The sequence below is a fragment of the Scyliorhinus torazame genome, chromosome 2 (assembly GCF_047496885.1).
Source record: "Scyliorhinus torazame isolate Kashiwa2021f chromosome 2, sScyTor2.1, whole genome shotgun sequence".
Taxonomy (NCBI): Eukaryota; Metazoa; Chordata; class Chondrichthyes; order Carcharhiniformes; family Scyliorhinidae; genus Scyliorhinus; species Scyliorhinus torazame.
In genome coordinates this window covers 322049046-322068916 of record NC_092708.1, presented here as the reverse complement: position 1 = coordinate 322068916, position 19871 = coordinate 322049046, and the positions used below count along the sequence as shown (strand labels likewise).

The following is a 19871-nucleotide window of genomic DNA, read 5'->3' as shown; positions in this document are numbered from 1 at the left end:
CAGCAAAAGTTTATACCAACAAAAAGGAAGGACGTTAGAAAGAAGGAAAATCGACCATGGATATCTGAGGAAATAAGGGAGAGTATCAAATTGAAGGAAAAAGCATACAACGTGGCAAAGATTAGTGGGAGACTAGAGGACTGGGAAATCTTTAGGGGGCAACAGAAAGCTACTAAAAAAGCTATAAAGAAGAGTAAGATAATGAGAGTAAACTTGCTCAGAATATAAAACAGATAGTAAAAGTTTCTACAATTATATAAAACAAAAAAGAGTGGCTAAGATAAATATTGGTCCTTTGGAGGATGAGAAGGGAGATTTAATAATGGGAGATGAGGAAATGGCTGAGGAACAACAGGTTTTTTGGGTCGGTCTTCACAGTGGAAGACACAAATAACATGCCAGTGACCGATGGAAATGAGGCAATGCTGGTGAGGACCGTGAGACGATTGTTATCACTAAGGAGGTAGTGATGGGTAAGCTAATGGGGCTAACGGTAGACCAGTCTCCTGGCCCTGATGGAATGCATCCCAGGGTACTAAAAGAGATGGCTAAGGAAATTGCAAATGCACTCGTGATAATTTACCAAACTTCACTCTACTCTGGGGTGGTCATGGCGGATTGGAAAGTAGCAAACATGACACCATTGTTTAAAAAAGGAGATAGGCAGAAAGCGGGTAATTATAGACCAGTTAGCTTAACTTCGGTTGTAGGGAAGATGCTGGAATCTATCATCAAGGAAGAAATAGCGAGGCATCTGGATGGAAATTGTCCCATTGGACAGACACAGCATAGGTTCATAAAGGGCAGGTCGTGCCTAACTAATTTAGTGGAATTTTTTGAGGACATTACCAGTGCGGTAGACAACGTGGGAGCCAATGGATGTGCTATATCTGGATATCCAGAAAGCTTATGACCACGTGCTGCGCAAAAGGTTGCTGCATAAAATAATGATGCATGGCATTAAGGGGAAAGTAGTAGCATGGATAGAGGATTGGTTAATTAATAGAAAGCAAAGAGTGGGAATTAATGGGTTTTTCTCTGGTTGGCAATCAGTAGCTAGTGGTGTCCCTTGGGGATCAATGTTGGGCCCACAATTGTTCACAATTTATATAGATGATTTGGAGTTGGGGACCAAGTGCAATGTGTCCAAGTTTGCAGACGACACTGAGATGAGTCATAAAGCAAAAAGTGCAGAGGATACAGGAAGTCTGCAGCGGGATTTGGATGGGTTAAGTGAATGGGCTAGGGTCTGGCAGATGGAATACAATGTTGACAAATGTGAGGTTATCCATTTTGGTAGGAATAACAGCAAAAGGGATTATTATTTGAATGATATTAAAACATGCTGCTGTGCAGAGGGACCTGGGTGTCCTAGTGCATGAGTTGCAAAAAGTTGGTTTACAGGTGCAACAGGTGATTAAGAAGGCGAATGGAGTTTTGTCCTTCATTGCTAGAGGGATAGAGTTTAAGACTAGGGAGGTTATGCTGCAATTGTATAAGGTGTTAGTAAGGCCACATCTGGAGTATTGTGTTCAGTTTTGGTCTCCTTAACTGAGAAAGGACGTACGGATGCTGGCGCGTGTGCAGAGGAGATTCACTAGGTTAATCCCAGAGTTGAGGGGGTTGGATTATGTGGAGTGGTTGAGTAGACTGGGACTGTACTTGTTGGAATTTAGAAGGATGCGGGGGGATCTTATGGAAACATATAAAATTATGAAGGGAATAGATAGGATAGATGCGGGGAGGATGAAAGCAGAACTAGGGGGCATAGCCTCAAAACAAGGGGGAGTAGATTTAGGACTGAATTTAGGAGGAACTTCTTTACTCAAAGGGTTGTGAATCTATGGAATTCCCTGCCTGGTGAAGCAGTTCAGGCCTCTTCATTAAATGTTTCCAAGATAAAGATAGATAATTTTTTTGAAGAATAAAGAAATAAAGGGTTATGGTGTTCGGGTGGGAAAGTGGAGGAGTCCACAAAAGATCAGCCATGATCTCATTGAAAGGCGGAGCAGGCTTGAAGGGCCAGATGGCCTACTCCTGCTCCTAGTTCTTATGGGCACAGTATTGTCCATAGTTCACTAAATCCTCGTTCCACTACCATTAGCTTTGTCTATTACTAAAACCTACCTTTTTGAAGTTCTACTTTTTAACTTCCTAAGCTCCTGAAAAGCTGACCGTAGAGCCTCAATGCCTGCCCTCTGTCTTTGCTACCAACATGTGCCATAACCTCATTCGCTCCACCCTGGCGAACGTTCTACTTTTTAATTTCCAAGCTTATTGAGTCACTGTGCTGCATCAGGAAGCTCCTGATAATCTGACTGTAGAGCCTTAATGCCTGCCCTCTGTCATTGCAACCAACATGTACCACAATCTCGGACTCTTTCCCTCCATTCTGGCAAATGTTCTGCCTCCTCTCTTGTGATGTCCCTTCGGTTGGCACCGGGGGTGGAGGGGCAAAACACCATGCAGGACTCATGATGACTCACAGAAATGACTGTCTTTGCTGCTGAGTTTGGAATCTCTGATAACTTCATTTCTACACCGTGCTGTCACTACACGTACAGTGTTTGGTGCCATAGTCTGGACTGCACTCTTTCAGGGGATCGCCAGTCTCAGCAGTCTCCAATATTGAGTTTCTGTTTGAGAATGACACACTCTGAAGACTCCTGAATTTTCTGCCTCTTCCTGCTCTTCTTGACCACCCACTACTATCCTGAACTGTCTGCATGGGGGTCACCACCTCCTGTAATGTACATTCTAGGAGGCTCTCATTCTCCCTGATGCAGCACAGTGACTCCAACTGCCCCATAAGCTTGGAAATCCTGAGCAGCTTGGACAATGCCATTGTGTGACCATAATTCTACAAATGTGTAACGATCAGCGGAAAATTGAATTGAAATTCAAAAAAAAAAAAAAAATTTGGAGTACCCAATTCACTTTTCCAATTAAGGGGCAATTTAGCGTGTTCAATCCACCTACCTTGCACATTTTTGGGTTGTGGGGGTAAACCCACGCAAACACTGGGAGAATGTGCAAACTCCACACGGACAGTGACCCAGAGCCGGGATCGAACCTGGGACCTCGGCGCCGTGAGACTGCAGTGCTACCACTGCGCCACTGTGCTGCCTGAATTGAAATTTATTGAAAGAAATCAGCGTAGCAGATAGCTGAAGTATGGCTGCACTGTTAACTTTATATTAATTGGGTTTTTAATTGTATTCAGGTGGAGGACAGTAATTGGGGGCTCACTTTTGCCCGTATACATAAAAATAGATTCAAAGGAGTGTTGTTGGTCTCCGTAAATCAAAGCTTGTAAGTGTATAATGTCTATCCTTCACATGGCTATCTGAGATTTCCATTGTGTGTCGCATTATAGTCATGCAGATGTAATGACCTGCAGAGAGTGATTGCATCCAAACGTATTGCTTGCAAGACCATGGGTGAAAAGTGAACAACATTTGCGAAGGACGTGTTCTAGTTATTATCGTCACTGCTGTCAACACATTCTGTCGTCTTGTTAAATAACGATTCTAACGGTTTTGGTTTCTGGTCCCCATTTTTCTTCAGCATAACAGCATTAATGCTGTGGTATCGGTTGTAATTTTGGCGCTAAATATTTTACAGCAGTGGTCTGAATGCTTTGAACTGCAGATTTGGGGTGATTTAGAACATAGAATGATACAGCGCAGTACAGGCCCTTCGGCCCACGATGTTGCACCGACATGGGAAGTCAAAAAACAAAAGCCATCTAACCTACACTATGCCATTATCATCCATATGCTTATCCAATAAACTTTTAAATGACCTCAATGTTGGCGAGTTCACTACTGTTGCAGGTAGGGCATTCCACGGCCTCACCACTCTTTGCGTAAAGAACCTACCTCTGACCTCTGTCCTATAGCTATTACCCCTCAGTTTAAGGCTATGTCCCCTCATGCTAGCCATTTCCATCCGCGGGAGAAGGCTCTCACTGTCCGCCCTATCTAACCCCCTGATCATTTTGTATGCCTCTATTAAGTCTCCTCTTAACCTTTTTCTCTCTAACGAAAACAACCTCAAGTCCCATCAGCCTTTCCTCATAAGATTTTCCTTCCATACCAGGCAACATCCTGGTAAATCTCCTCTGCACCCGCTCCAAAGCTTCCACGTCCTTCCTATAATGTGGTGACCAGAACTGTACGCAATACTCCAAATGCGGCCGTACCAGAGTTTTGTACAGCTGCAACACGACCTCATGACTCCGGAACTCAATCCCTCTACCAATAAAGGCCAACACTCCATAGGCCTTCTTCACAACCCTATCAACCTGGGTGGCAACTTTCAGGGATCCATGTACATGGACACCTAGATCCCTCTGCTCATCCACACGTCCAAGAACTTTACCATTAGCCAAATATTCCGCATTCCTGTTATTCCTTCCAAAGTGAATCACCTCACACTTCTCTACATTAAACTCCATTTGCCACCTCTCAGCCCAGCTCTGCAGCTTATCTATGTCCCTCTGTAACCTGCTACATCCTTCCGCACTGTCGACAACACCACCGACTTTAGTGTCGTCTGCAAATTTACTCACCCACCCTTCTGCGCCCTCCTCTAGGTCATTGATAAAAATGACAAACAGCACCGGCCCCAGAACAGATCCTTGTGGTACGCCACTTGTAACTGAACTCCATTCTGAACATTTCCCATCAACCACCAACCTCTGTCTTCTTTCAGCTAGCCAATTTCTGATCCACATCTCTAAATCTCCCTCAATCCCCAGCCTCCGTATTTTCTGCAATATGGATGTGCCTTGACTCAAAGATGGAGAGTAACATCAGATTAAAATATGCACCATTCTTGTTCCATTGCATCTTTAAGCTGTGTATTTAGAAATGGAAAGGATTTTTATTTTTTGTAATAAACATTTTATTGAGGTGTTTCTGGTATAGTAACAACAAAATAAACCATAAACATAGTGCAAAAGCCGTTTACCTTTCGTACAGGCCCCATCCTTATTACCCCCCTACTGTAACCTAAACTACTCTTTCCCCCCCCCCCCCCCTCCCCCGCTGACAATTAATTTTCCACAAAGAAGTCTACGATCGGTTGCCACCTCCGGGTGAACCCTAACAGTGAACCTCTCAAGGCGAAGTTAATTTTCTCCATACAGAGAAAGCTAGCCATGTCCGATAGCCAGGTTTCCGACTTCGGGGGGATTTTTAGATTTTGATTACACCTGAAATGAAATTAAAATCGCTTATTGTCACAAGTAGGCTTCAATGAAGTTACTGTGAAAATCCCCTAGTCGCCACATTCCGGCGCCTGTTCGGGGAGGCTGGTAAGGGAGTACTGGGATCTCCTATGAAGTGCATGAGAGATTTTGTCAAGGAAGGAAACAGTATTATAATCTTTATTAGTGTCACAAGTAGGCTTACTCCTACACTGCTATGAAGTTACTGTGAAAATCCTCTAGTCGCCACACTCCAGCGCCTGTTTGGGTACACTGAGGGAGAATTCAGAATGCCCATTTCGCCTAACAAGCGGGTCTTTTGGGATTTGTGGGAGGAAACCGGAGCGCCCGGAGGAAACACACAGACACTGGGAGAACGTGCAGAGTCCGCACAGACAGTGACCCAAGCGGGAATTGAACCCAGGTCCCTGGCACTGCTAACCACTGTGCTACCTTAGCGCCCACAATCACTTGTAAAGACTTGGTTGTTGCTATATCTATGCCAGTAAAAGAAATAATTTGCTAAATTATTCAGTGTGTACAATTAACTAAGATAAATAACTGCTCTGAACAAATTGTATATATGTAGAATAATATGGCTTTAGATTTGGATCGACATGGTGTGGAATTCTCCCAAACAGCCTGTAGGCAGGTTTGGTGGCAGATGGATGCGGTGAATCTGGTTGGAGCCAAAATGTCAGAAACCTGTGCTGTAAAATCACATTGAGGTTCTCCCAATGGTGGGTTGCTCTTCCTGCTGGTAGGTGGTGCAAATGCCACTTGTATTCATTTGCATCTCATGAATTCATATTAAAAGCTGCACACTGGTGTTCGGTCCAGCCTTTCACAAGGCGGCCCTCAGTTGGCCGGAGCCTTCAGCCACCACCTTCTGCCGTAGTGCTGTGCTGCTCCAATGTGCTGTTCACCACTCTGCCAGGGGAGACGGGTTCCTGCCTTCATCTCCATGCCAAGCTAGTCTTCATGGACAGCACTGTGCTGCTGGACCCATGGACTATCCTGTGTCAGCCTGGGGTTGGGAGTACTGGAATCGCCTTGCCCCAGGACCACACAGCAGTGTTTATCTGGACAGGACAGTTTTGTTTCGTTTATCATTCCTGAAATGTGGGTGTCGCTGGCTGGGCAATCCCTAATTGCCCATGAACTGATTGGCTTGCTAGGCTATTTCAGCGGGCATTTCCAAGGAAACCACTTGCTGTGGATCTATAGGCATGTAGGCCAGATTAGGGAAGGACTGCAGACCATGGTCTTCATGGTCATTAGACTCTTAATTCCAGATTTTTCTGTTGAATTCAAATTTCACGATCTGCTGTGGTGGGATTCGTGCCCAGATCATTATCCTGAATCGCTGGATTACTAGTCTAGTGGCAACACCACTATGCCAATGCCTCCCCAGGGCTACGGGGCTAATGCTGCCACTGCACCAAAGACCAAAGTTCGACCAGAAATGAGTATGCAGTGAAGGGGATATGGCTTAACAAAGACATAGGGGGCATTGTGGAGGGCGGGCTATGCGGGGGAGGCGGGTGGTGTGAATGCTCAAGATGGCATGCAGAGGTGCAAGGAAATGGATGGTGAAGATTAACAATGGAAGGCAGAAGGAAGACCAAGGGGAGGGAAGCTGGATCCCAACCAGGCTGCATGAAAAGCTCTTAAACAAGAGTGTTAAAGGGATACCATATTGTTTATTGGAAGAGCAGACACAAAGACTAAAAATGCAGTGAATGGGGTAGAATAGTGGAATCAAGGACAAGCTTCCTCTTGAGGCTGCTGGCCTTTTCCCTCTGGGTTGCTGAAATCCGGCACTGTCTGGCTGGACAGTGATACAAGTGTGCTGGACTGGTATTTGAATATGGTTCAGGGCCTTTGAACCAAACTGCTGAGGGCAGACGGATGATTCAGCTGCCAGCACCCTGGGAGAGTTGGAGGGAAACTCGTTTGTGCGTAGTTAGGAGGTTTCAAGCTCAAAATCTGGCAGAGGATCCTGCTGTTCTGGCAGGTGGGACAGGTGCCGCCAGAGCCACTTGCCACCACAGTCTCAAAATGGGAGAATAAGGCAGCACGTGGCACAGTGGTTAGCACTGGGACTTCGGCACTGATGACCCGGGTTTGAATCCCGGCCCTGGGTCACTGTCCAGGTGGAGTTTGCACATTCTCCCCATGTCTGCGCGGGTTTCACCCCCACAACCCAAAGATGTGCAGGTTAGATGGATTGGCCACGCTAAATTGTTCCTTAATTGGAAAAAAAAATATTTGGGTACTTTAAATTTATTTATTTTTAAATGGGAGAATTCCGCCCATTATTTCAGTGCACCTACAAGCCCACGGCAAGTACCTGCTTCTCGAGCTCTTTCTACCCTGTGTGCAGCATGTTGTGGATTTTGGGGAATATTAGTGAATTATATGGGGAAGGAAACCACTGACCGACTTGTAGTATCATGTGTGTAACCAAGCATATTATGATCTTGAGACCACAAAAATGTGGATCCCAACATTAGATTATTGCAGGATTAAAATTCATGCAAGTCATTTTTGATAAAGGCAAAAGCATGTATATGTTTGAAACTGACACAATGGTAGGCTTACGGATATTAAACTTTGACACTTAATTGCTTTCAATGAATAACTATTCTGTTATAATATGTTTTCTAGTTCTCTCAGGCCAGACACACCACAGTCCTCTGAAGCGTTCAGTATCTCTTACCCCACCAATCAATGTGCCAAATCAGCCTCTAGGTCATGGATGGATGTCCCATGAAGACCTGCGAGCAAGGGGACCTCAGTGTATCCCATCAGACCATGCTCCTCTCTCCCCACAGAGCAGTGTTGCTTCCTCGGGTAGCGGTGGGAGTGAGCATCTTGAAGATCAAGCAGTGACACGTAATACATTCCAAGAAGAGGGCAGTGGCATGAAAGGTGGGTAACTGTTGTTAGAATGGTGTTGACTAAAGAAGAATATATAATTCCAAACAGGTAGTCAAGAAATGGAGGGAGTTAACATTGCTGATGTATTGTGGTCACCGATACCACAGTGGATTTTTGGAGTAAGATTTTTCACCATAACGCTAACTTAGTTTAAAAACCTCCCAGGATTCCATAACTCTGGAATCTGCCACCAAATTTCATGTTACATGACAATATGATTGTGTTGACAGCTCAATTATTATTAGGGGAAAGATTTGGGAGGAAAATGATTAAGGGTGAATTGGTGACAACTTGCGCAGCTAAGCCTTAAGTTTTCATTTCATAGATTCATGGAACATACAGTGCAGAAGGAGGCCATTCGGCCCATCGAGTCTGCACCGACCCACTTAAACCCTCCCTTCCACCCTATCCCCCTAACCCAATAACCCCATCTAACCTTGTTTGGATACTAAGGGTAATTTGGCATGGCCAATCCACCTAACCTGTACGTCTTTGGACTGTGGGAGGAAACCGGAGCACCCGGAGGAAACCCACGCAGACACTGGGAGAACGTACAGACTCCTCAGAGACAGTGACCCAGCAAGGAAATGAACCTGGGACCCTGGCACTGTGAAGCCACAGTGCTAGCCACTTGTGCTACCGTGCTTTTGCTAGTACTGTAGTGATAGTTGTTTGATTCTTCAACATGTGATAAGTGATATTGTGGGTTTATATGCTTCTATTCTGCTTTACTGGATTAAAGGAAAAAAAGGAACTTGTCTTGGTCAAAACAAAACAATCAAAAGTGTTCAAATAGTGGCAGTAATAATTCAAGTAATATATGGAACACAGCAAAGAAGAAGCATTCTTTCAGATAACTAGTCAAAAATATACTGCTCTCATTAGATAGCAGGTGCAAAACATCTGGAATGCTACCCTAAAGGCATTCAATCCAGAAAAGCAAGTGCCATTAGTAATAATATAGCAATACTTTATATTTATAGTAGGTGCTTTATTTTTATGGAGAGGTGGGGAAAATGAAATTTTCTTTACATAAAGTTTAAAAAATTATCTGTGGCCAGTGTTAAAGATTTCCATTAAAAATTAATCTTGAACATGTTTGTATTAACCTCCAGATGGACATTGAATAAAGATCTGTCTGACTCGAAGTATACTGTGACTGTTGCTGATGAGAACAATTTTATATGCATCTTCCTGGTTATTAGTTAATGGCTGTTCTGCCCTTTCAGAAAGAATAAGAGCTATTTAAATTTCATCTCTTATGTGGATCTAGTGTCACTGGTAATTTGAGCTGTTACTTGGCTACAAATAAAATGTTAGGATCTGTTGAATGCTGATTCTAAGCTATGCATGCTGTGTTGCGTTTTGGTGTCTTTTAAGAGAGCAGCCAACACTTTAGATGCTGACGCAATTTGTTTTGTGGCCAAAGTAGAAGCCTAATTGAGTTTGTTTTTATTCAGCTTACCAATCTGGTGCATATCTCGACTCGTGGCACTAACCATTCAGTGGTCAAATGACTTGCACCGAGTATTCAACCGCAGAGGCTGTTTGTTGTCCGTGGCCCGTCAGCAAGTTGTTGTGACTGTGTACTGCTTTCTTGCCCGACTCAGGATATTGACCACCCAAGACAAGTAAATTCAGATGACTGCTATGTGATGACATGTGCCCAGTTCAAATAACAGTCACCCCACAATATTTAATTGATGAAACAGCTGAATGCCTTGTATCAGCTGAAAGTCAAACTACCCAAACAATATAAAATTTAGAACAGACAAAACGATCTTAAAATGTTGGAGGATAACAACAAAAGAGCCTGATGGAGAGAAACCAACACTGAGTGACCACGATGTTTTTTCAGAACATTGGATTGAACATGTCCAGAAGTACATGCTGTTGACTTGTGTCTACATTGAACATCTTCATTCATTGCAGCCGCCTTTCAGAAATTTTGGTTAATTCCATTGAAATACTTAGTGCCAAAATGCTTCAGCAAATAAGATTTGCACTCCGAACTGAATGTTTCAGTTGGAAACTAGAATAATTCAGGCTCATTTTTAAAATAAATCTTGTGTAGTGACTTTAATTTTTCTTTCAAGATTGCTTGTAAATACTAAAAATGCATGTACGATTGGAGAATTGTGACACGAAAGTTCTCCAGAAGGGAGCAGTATGTATTGGGGTTTGGAATGCCTATACTTGGGATCTTTGTTGCTGTCTTTATATGACAACCCTGATTTCTACTACCACCAGCTAATGTACACATTCGACTTGGTCACTGGATAATAAACTGCTGAACTATTTATTTCTCAATTGTGAAAGTCACGCAGGAACACTGTTGCTGACGGACTGAAGGAAAGTTGGGATGAGGTTTGTGGGACTTTTTCCATCTTGTGTTCAAAGAAAAATGCTGGTGGTCCAGATTTTAGATTTGGAGATCTAAAGCTAATACTCTGATTGCTTGAATTGTAAAAGATGTTGCAAAGCCCAACATCAGAAGCTGATTTCTATGTAATTAATGGTGCACAGCTGGGAAAACAAAAACAAATAAATCAATAACTTAATTAAACCAATTGCGTCGGCAGCTAAAATCATGTCTGCTCTCTTAAAGATACCAAAATGCAATACAGCATACATAGCTTAGAATCCGCTTTCAACAGATCCTAACCTTTTATTTGTAGCCAAGAATCAGCTAAATCAAATGGGTTACAAACCTCAACAATAAGACAGACTGGTGAGAAGTTGATCTGAAGCATGCATTGTGCAATGTTTTTGGTGAAAATAGATTCTATTATATTTGGATGCTTAGTTCATCATGTATCTGAAAAATGCTTCACATACAATGAAATAGTTTAAGTGCAAAAATTGTTCTATAGTGTGAGGAGGAGAGTAGAAAGTGCATACATAACCCACATGTCTATATTCTGGCACACTCTCTTGCAGTTGAAATAGTACTGGCAAATATCCGCCAGGATGCAAAAAATGGTTAACTAACCCTGATGTGAAAGCTAAAGTTTTAGTACTAATTCTGTGATTACTTGGAATTCTCCAACTAGTGACTATTATCCTGGAGTGCAGTGGGTCTCCTCCGGATCGATACCCCAGACAATGTATTTTTGGAACCGGGTCATCCTGTGTGGTAAATTTGTTATTCCTATCCTGATTTCCTGCAGTTCTTCAGGCATTATTGAAGACGTGTGCCTAGCTGAAACTCTTTGGAACGATTTTCTATGTTTGTTGGTGTCATAATGAGCAAAGCCACCACCACCATCATCTCACACTGCCTCCCCTTCCCACTTTCCAAACCTGGTTCAATTCTGGAATCTATGGGTAGATTTGTCACAGGATATCAGAGCTCTTTTCACTTGATGGCAGAAATCTGAAAACTAATGCCCAACTGGAGGTAGTAAGTCCACCCATTGTCTATTTTTGTAGTCTTAAGGAATGAGTAAGAATCGTGTTTTCTGTTGCATTTATTCATCAACCTCTCTCTCTCTCTCTCTCTCGCCTCTCTTGAGATGATACTTTTTGTCAGTTCAGACAGTCGGATTGGTCAGTTTAAGGGGCACGTGTTGGTAGGTTTATTTGGTGGGTGGCACTTGGGAACATGCAGAGATCTGAAGTGCATGACATGCATGTGGCTGTGAACAGTTTAGGGCAGTGGAATGGAGGGATTGGAGGAGAACATAAACACCTACGGTTATGTTCGTGTGGCTGAAGACTGTTTCCATAAGAGATGGGATTGAGTTTATTTTAACAACACTTTTAACTCCTTAGTTTTGATGAAGAGTCAAACAGATTCAAAACATCAACTTTGTTTTCTCTCCCTACAGCTGCTGCTAGACCTGCTGAGTTTTTCCAGCATTCTCTGTTCTTGTTTCAAATTCTATCATCCATAGTACCTTGCTGAATTTCTTTAATGTTTTATTTGCTGTCAGAACCTCCTCAACTGTACCTCATGGTATCAAATTCCAATATGGCACAACTGGCATTGTGTCTTGTCTGGTGCATAACTGTTCAATCAAACTTCTTAACTGCTCTGCTTCTATTTTTGATGCAAGAACATCTTTCTGTGGGGACCTGTCCTGATTTATCGGGATACTATAAACACTTTAGTTTGTTTATTTGAGGCCATTCCAGATCTGTTCTGCTTATCCTCTAACCCTGTATATTTAAAAGTCCCTGAAGCCTGATTTCCAGTTTAAAATTCCCCTTTTATCTTGCCTATAACAAATTGCTCAAATTCTCCAAAAGCTCCCCTAGGAAATCATCAACATGCATCATAAAGGTGCCTGCGAGTTTCTCCATGTGATATGAATAGAGAATTGCTGGGTCTGCTTTCAGCTCCATGCAACCTACTTTCAGTAAGTTGGACTTAACCAAGAAATATCATGCCCTTCATGCAACATTCAGTTAATTTCCACAGGTTCCTTCCACACCGGTTTCCTTCTACATCACCCACTTTTTTCAAATTAAAATTTAATTAATAAGTAAATAAATTTAGAGTAGTCAATTATTTTCTTTCCAATTAAGGAGCAATTTAGCTTGGCCAATCCACTTACCCTGCACACGTTTGGGCTTTGGGTTGTGGGGTGAGACCTACACAAACACATGGAGAATGTGCGAACTCCACACGGACAGTGACCTCGGGCCGGGATTGAACCCAGGTCCTCAGTGCCATGAGGCAGCAGTGCTAACCACTGCGCCACTGTGCCGCCTTCATCACCCACTTCTTTAGATGGCTTTAAAAAAACACTTTGAAATTTTTCACCCTGCAATAACTGTGGCATTTATTGCTCTACATTCCCAAGAATATGTGGCTAAGGGAGCTGATAAAATCTTCAAGATCACTTTTCCTGCAATTGGGGAGTCCACTGTAGCATCTTGATGCCCATGTCTCTTTTTGAAATCCAGAGCAAATAGTCTCGCTTCAACTTTATATACCCATCGGAAAGTATTTTTTCTATACCTATCCACCTATGTGACTAGGCTGGCTGTCCCCTATCTGGCACTTCATTGCATCATATTCTTTCCAACTATCAAACTCTTCGGCATCTCTTACTGATTTATTTTCTACTTTTGTTGACAGCAAAATCTTCCAATCATAACTTTTACTTCTAGTGATATGCCTAGTTTGTTCTCCAGCTGTTGTTCTAGCCAAACTACAACCTATATTGTCCTAAGTTTGTTCTGGACTACTCTCCCAGAGTAATTGTTTCCCAGGACCAATCACTTCCAGATCTGCTATGGGAACTTCCACTGCGTTTTCTAGTGGTCTTAGTTGGATGTCATTTTGCCTATCCATCAATCCCTTACCATCATCTTAAGCGTTTAGCCATTGTTTGAATTTGTGGGTGGCTTTCCCTGTTCTCCCTACAATAGTTGCATCCCTCCATGGACCCTTCTGGCATGTGTGTTACCCTAATACCAACATTTGACAGTTGTCCTTTCAAAATTATCCTATCCTGTGCATGAGTATTACCTTGTTTATCAACATCCATCCCCTTATCTACTGTATTCTGTTCCTCATAGCTGTCAAACATATTATTGTGTAACATAGAGGTTTCTTCAGTTTTTACTAAATGTTCCGTTTTTACTAATTGTTCAGATTCTGCAAGTTTATAATTGATCTCAATTAATTTAGATGAATGGACCCTTTAGTTACAATGTTGGAAAATTACTGACTTCAGTAAGACTATAAGACTTGGGAGCAGAAGTAGGCTACTTGCCCATCGAGTCTGCTCTACCATTCAATGAGATCATGGCTGATGTGATATGATCCTCCGCTCCACTTTCCTACCTTATCCCCATTGCCCTTGTTTCCCTTACTGATTAAATATCTGTCCATCTCAGCCTTGAACATACTTAATGATCCAACCTTTACAGCTCTCTGCGGTAAAGAATTCCACAGATTCACATTACTCAGAAGAAATCCCCCCTCATCACAGTCTTAAATAGACAGCCCCTTATTCTGAGATGATGCCTTCTGGCCCTCGATTCTTCTACAAGAGGAAACATCCTCCAGCATCTATCCCTGAGAATCCTATCTGTCTCAATAAGGTCACCTCCTCTAAACTCCAATGAGTACAGGCTCAGTCTACTCAACCTCTCCTCATATTAAAATCCCTCCATACCTGGGATTAACCTAGTTAACCTCATCTGGTCTGCATTCAATGCCAGTACATCTTCCTTGGATAAGGGGACCAAAACTGTTCTCAGTATTTCAGATGTGGTCTAACTAGTGCCTTGTATAGTTTTAGCAGGACATTCTGATTTTTACACTCCATTCCCTTTGAAATAAAGGCCAATTTACCTTCCCTATTACCTGCTGAACTTGCATGTGATTCATGCGCTAGGATTCCCAAATCGCTTTGTGCTGTAGTTTTCTGCAATCCTTTTAAATAATATTCAACTCCTTTATTCTTCCTACCAAAGTGCATAACTTCACATTTTCCTAGATCATATTCCACCTGCCCACTCACCTAACCTATTCATAATCCCTCTTTAGACTCTGTCATCCTTACCACTTGCCTTCCCACCTATTTTTGTGTCATCCGCAAACTTGGCAATAGTGCATTCACTTCCCTCGTCCAAGTCATTAATATATATTGTAAATAATTGAGACCCCAGAATAGAAAATTGTGGCACTCCGTGGGTTACAGGTTGCCACCCTGAAAATGCCCCTCTTATCCCAGCTCTTATCTCATTCAGTAGTCTTTTGTGTGATACCTTATCAAATGCTTTTTGGAATTCCAAATATATTTCATCTACTGGTTCCCCTTTATCTATCCTGCTCCCACCTCAAAGAATTAAATTGGGGGCGATTCTCCGATATGGAGGCCAAGTGTTCGCGCTGTCGTGAACGCCGTCGCGGCCCAGTGCGAATCACGCGCCGATGGTTTCCGGGGAGTGGGAGAATCGCGTGCGGGGGTCGGGGCGGCGTGGTGCGATTCATGCGATGCCCCGGGCGATTCTCCCACCCGGCGTGGGTTGGGGGAGAATAGCGCCCATTAAATTTGTCAGGCATGATTTCCCCTTGATAAAGCCATGCTGACTCTGTTTTATTATATTATGCGTTTCTAAATGCTCTGCTATTATATCCTTTATTATGACCGCAACAATTTCCGAATGTCCGAAGTTAAGCCAACTTGCCTATACTTGCTTGTTTTAAGGCTACCTCATTTTTTGAATATAGGGGTTATATTGGCAGTTTTTCAATCCTCTGAGCTTTGACAAAGAGTCATCGGACTTGAAACGTTAGCTCCTTTCTCTCCCTACAGAAGCTGCCAGACCTGCTGAAATTTTCCAGCATTTTCTTTCGTTTCAGATTTCAGCATCCGCAGTAATTTGTTTTTTTCAATCGTCTGGGACTTTTACCAGAATTGAAGGGTTCTTTTTAATAATCATCTTTATTGTCACAAGTAGGTTTACATTAACACTACAATGAAGTTACTGCGAAAAGCCTCGAGTTGCCACATTCCAGTGCCTGTTCGGATACACAGTGAGAATTCAGAATGTCCAATTCACCCAAGAGCACGTCTTTCGGGACTTGTGGGAGCAAACTGGAGAATCCGGAGGAAACCCACACAGACACAGGGAGAACGTGCAGTCTCTGCGCAGACAGTGACCCAAGCCGGGAATCGAACCTGTGACCCTGGCGCTGTGAAGCAGTGTATTCACTATCTCTGATGATTGGAACATTGTAGAAATATTGACTTATAAATATTGGGGCAATTTAAGGGCTAAAAGCCTAGCATTAGAATGTTTGTTTGCAGTGGCCAGGTTTTTAAAATGATTCTGATCCGCATGCTTTTAACAGCCAGCATGTGAAATTGACCAAGGAATGTTTTCAGCCTGGGTTAATGCCCAGTGGTTGGCCTGGGGAAGTCCCTGTGTAGTTGAAGTGCTTTGCAGCCTGCAGAGAATTTATTTTAGCTTGGGGGAAATGAAGTCGTTGCTGGGAGGAGCCGAGGAATGCAGAGAGACTATTTGAGAAGCTGTGGAGAGAGACAGTTTTGGAGAAAGCCATGGAGAGAGACAGAGTTTGGGAGACAGGCTTTTGGAAGTGAAGTCTGATCTGGCAACCCTTGTTTTTTAGACCACCGATAAAGACAATTTTCTTTCTCAGTACAATAGGGGAAAAATAATATTTTAAAGCCGAGCAGTCTCGTCTGAAGACCAGGGAAGAGGCTGTAACCATCAAGTGAAGGCAGCTATTTGAAGATATTCAGCCAGAGTCTGAAGGGGTTCCAACCAGAGCCAAATCTGTTTAATAAAGCAAGAATTACTCTATGCCTGCTATTTGTAAAATTGGATTAAGAAAGGTGTGTTTCTTATTGTTTAATGGGAAATGTATGGCTGTGTTAAGGGGTAATTGTGAGGTTTTCTTTTCAGGTGTGAAATTAACAATTTAATGTTGTATTCATAAAGTTTTGTTTTAGAAATACCAAAGCCCTGTTTTTTTCATGCAATCACTCCTGGAGCAAATCATTATTTCCACACAATATTAAAATAAACTAAAATATTGGGGGTTCGGTCCATATCCTAGCCATTGTTGGGGCCTGGTCTGGGATCATAATAGTAGTCTCTTCCTTTAATATCCTTGAATGCAACCCATCAAGTCAGGCGATCTATCTGCCTTTAGCCCCATTAGTTTCCCTAGAACTTTTTCCTTGCTGATTGTTAATGTAATAATTACTTCCCATCATACCATACCACTTGGACCGTTTCATTCTTTATGACCCCCTTTTTGCAGTATAACGAAATCCCCAAGATTAAAGTTTATCTCTGGTCTCATGCAATGGCATGCGACTCACTAAATGTTCTCTGAGACTTCTGCCTTTATAAATGCTTTTCTCCCTGCATGTAGGGCATTCAAATGTGCAGTAAAGACGGAGCTAATTGTAGTTTTCTCCAAGGCTGAGGGTGATCACACGCAAAGTATTTTTGGATTACTCCCATAGACCAACTGATACTGTCCCCAACCATTTAAAATAGATTATTCACATAGACCGATCACGCCAGGGCATATGTTAGCTTACAATTTGGTTGGTCACTTAAGATCTTAAGGAGCAGTTGATCAATCGCTGTATGATTTTCTCACATTCCATTTCTAAAAGGACTTTGTTGCAGTGTTCATTACTGCAATGTTCATATATACACACGTCTGTAAATCCGTCATTGACAATGTTGGGAAATTTGTCAGTTAGGAATTTAGCTGGTCACCCCAGTCTGGTGGTCCTCACTTTTTTCATAATTTCATCCATAATCACACTTTTGTCTTTACCTTATCTTACTGTAGACAGAGAGAATCTTATTGCTGTATCAATGAAATTTAAAATGAAAATGTTTCTATCCTTGTCCCACACCTTTAAATCCATAGCTAATACTTCATTGGATCCTCATGCTAATTGGGAGGCTGTGATGGTTTCCTCCAATACTTTCTGCATATCATATTTTTCATTAATCTTTTCAATAAGCAATCTTTTCAATAAGCTTTGCGCATGCATCATCTACTATGCCTGCATTATTTAGTAGGATTTTTAATTTGTTACAAGAGGAATGAGCAAATGGTCTATGTAACTTTAAGACTAATTGTATTTTTCTTTCTCATTTTCCTCTCATTTGTTCTCATTAACACTTTAACATTCTGATTAGACATGCTACATTTGATAGAGGGGTGCAATTTTGTTCCGGTTGGCTAATTTGCAAATCTGCGTACTTTTCAAATTGCTTTATCTTGTTTCATATCGAATTTCATTTATCCTTTTTTCATACTACATTTGTACTAATAAAGTAGCTTACCTCCGCTATCCTACATGGAATCACCACTCTTTTCAGGGACTTTAACATGTTGTAATTCCAAAATCTGAAGCAAGTAACACTTTTGTATTCCTTGATCGTACTTCAGTCCTAACTACTGAATGAATCCAAATAAAATTTAAAGTAATCCGTGCAAATATTGTCCAACATAACGTGAATAAATGAATGTGATTAGTACACTCCTCATCGGACTGAAGCTTCTTGTGACCAGTGCAATTCAATATCATCATCTTCCCCTTCTGAACCTTCCATATTGTGCTTCGCCTCAAAAGCCTTAATCTGTTTTGGACAATTTACTGAATAATATTTTGAATCGCATCCAAAAGTAACTGTTAGTTCCCTGGGCATTGCTGGGATTCATTCTTGTGTTATTATTACTCCATTCCTGTTGTCTGCCAGATTTGCCAAAAATGTCCCCACCCTCATTTCTTTTGTTTGTGATTCCCTGTTGTATTGACACCTGCACCCCAGGTCTGAAGTGTCCAAATACCATAAGCATTGAATCCTCCATCTTGTGTGGCACACAACGAATGTGCCATGAAGGCCCCTGGAAATGACTTTTCCCAGGATTATTTTTAAGCCTCCGACATCTGCTCCAAATGTGTGTCTCTTTCTGAGAATACAACGGGAAAGTAAGCACTGAACCAGGAATTTCCAAATAGAGGGTGCGATTTAATGGAGAAATTTCTAACTGTCTTTTTGGGTGGGTTTGGTGGGGTGTTTTCCGTCGGCTCTTTGGGTGAGATCCACACAGTCATTTGTTTGGTCCTACGGTTTCTCCCCCGCTCTAGCCCACACTTGGAAAGTTCAGTGAGCAGTTGAACTCTGGTGACACCGGCTCCTCGAAATCGGGCCGTCGTTTTCAAAGGGTGCCTCGATCTCTCTCTGTGAGATTGAGGGTCTTACACGCACCCCACCTACAGGCAGTGTCACCTCCTGGGAAACCCTCTCTGGTGCCATTACACCTGGTCCAAGTTTGAAGATTTTTCCATTGATGTTCTCCAAATCTTATGTTTGTGTGGGCCAGTGCTAAAATGCCGCCTGCATGATCCCTCGCTGGGAAGCTGGTTAGTTCCCGGGCTGCCTTTCGATTGGGCTTGCATCTTGCTAATGAGGTGCAGATTGGTCACGTCACATTTGGGGAGGGATCTGGAACCCGCCACTGAGGACAGCTGGTTTGATTGCGATCTGATTATTGCCCCCGATTATTGCCCGCATCGAGTGCGACGCGGCCATTAAATCATGCCAAGAATTTCTGCAATCTTGTATACAATCTCTTGCATTCGATGATGTATTCTTCCATGGACTAATTGTCCATCGTTCTAAATTGATCAAAGGCTGACCATGCCTTGTATGCACCTAATAGATCACCATTCTTTTAAATTTGAGTCAAACGTTCTTCAGTGCCCAACTGACAAGCCTCTTGCTCTGAAAATACTTTGCACCTGATCCTGCTTTAATTAGAAAGCGACAGTGCCAAAGTCCTATCTTGTTTTCTCTTCGGTAAGGACGCAACCAACGTCTATCTATCTACTTTGTTTTTCCATTAGTCATAAGATTCGGAGAACATCAATGGAAAAATCGTGCCCTGACACTTTACAATTAGTTTTAGCCATTCTTCTTAAAAGTAAATCTGATTGCAATCGTATGCCTGAAAAATGTTTCTCCCTATTTTCCAATCTTCATCCTTAGGCAATCATCCTCTGCAATCATGTTAAATTAATCTAAGCCAAATTTTAAAAAGTGCAAAGCAGGACACAGATTTCTTCCTTGTTAGTAGGTTTATTCACAGGAGACAGCATTACAGACCTCGGCCTCCCCACTATTGACCTGCCCCTTAAAGGGGCATGGTTCGGTGTTCTCAGTTCTTAATCAAATAGTGCATTTTTAACAACAT

At 42.4% G+C, this 19871-nt stretch overlaps 1 protein-coding gene across 5 annotated transcripts in view; it reads left to right on the top strand.

Annotated features, from left to right (window-relative positions):
• samd4a (sterile alpha motif domain containing 4A) overlaps positions 1 to 19871 on the top strand; it is a 273565-nt gene that overhangs the window by 105721 nt on the left and 147973 nt on the right. For 4 of the 5 annotated variants that reach the window (XM_072489709.1, XM_072489706.1, XM_072489708.1 and 1 more), the window contains exon 4: positions 7883 to 8146. The exons of the other annotated variant lie outside the window; for it this stretch is intronic. In XM_072489709.1, the coding sequence (XP_072345810.1) occupies positions 7883 to 8146 (264 nt within the window). The remainder of the gene's footprint in view (positions 1 to 7882; positions 8147 to 19871) is intronic. 5 annotated transcript variants of the gene reach the window in all.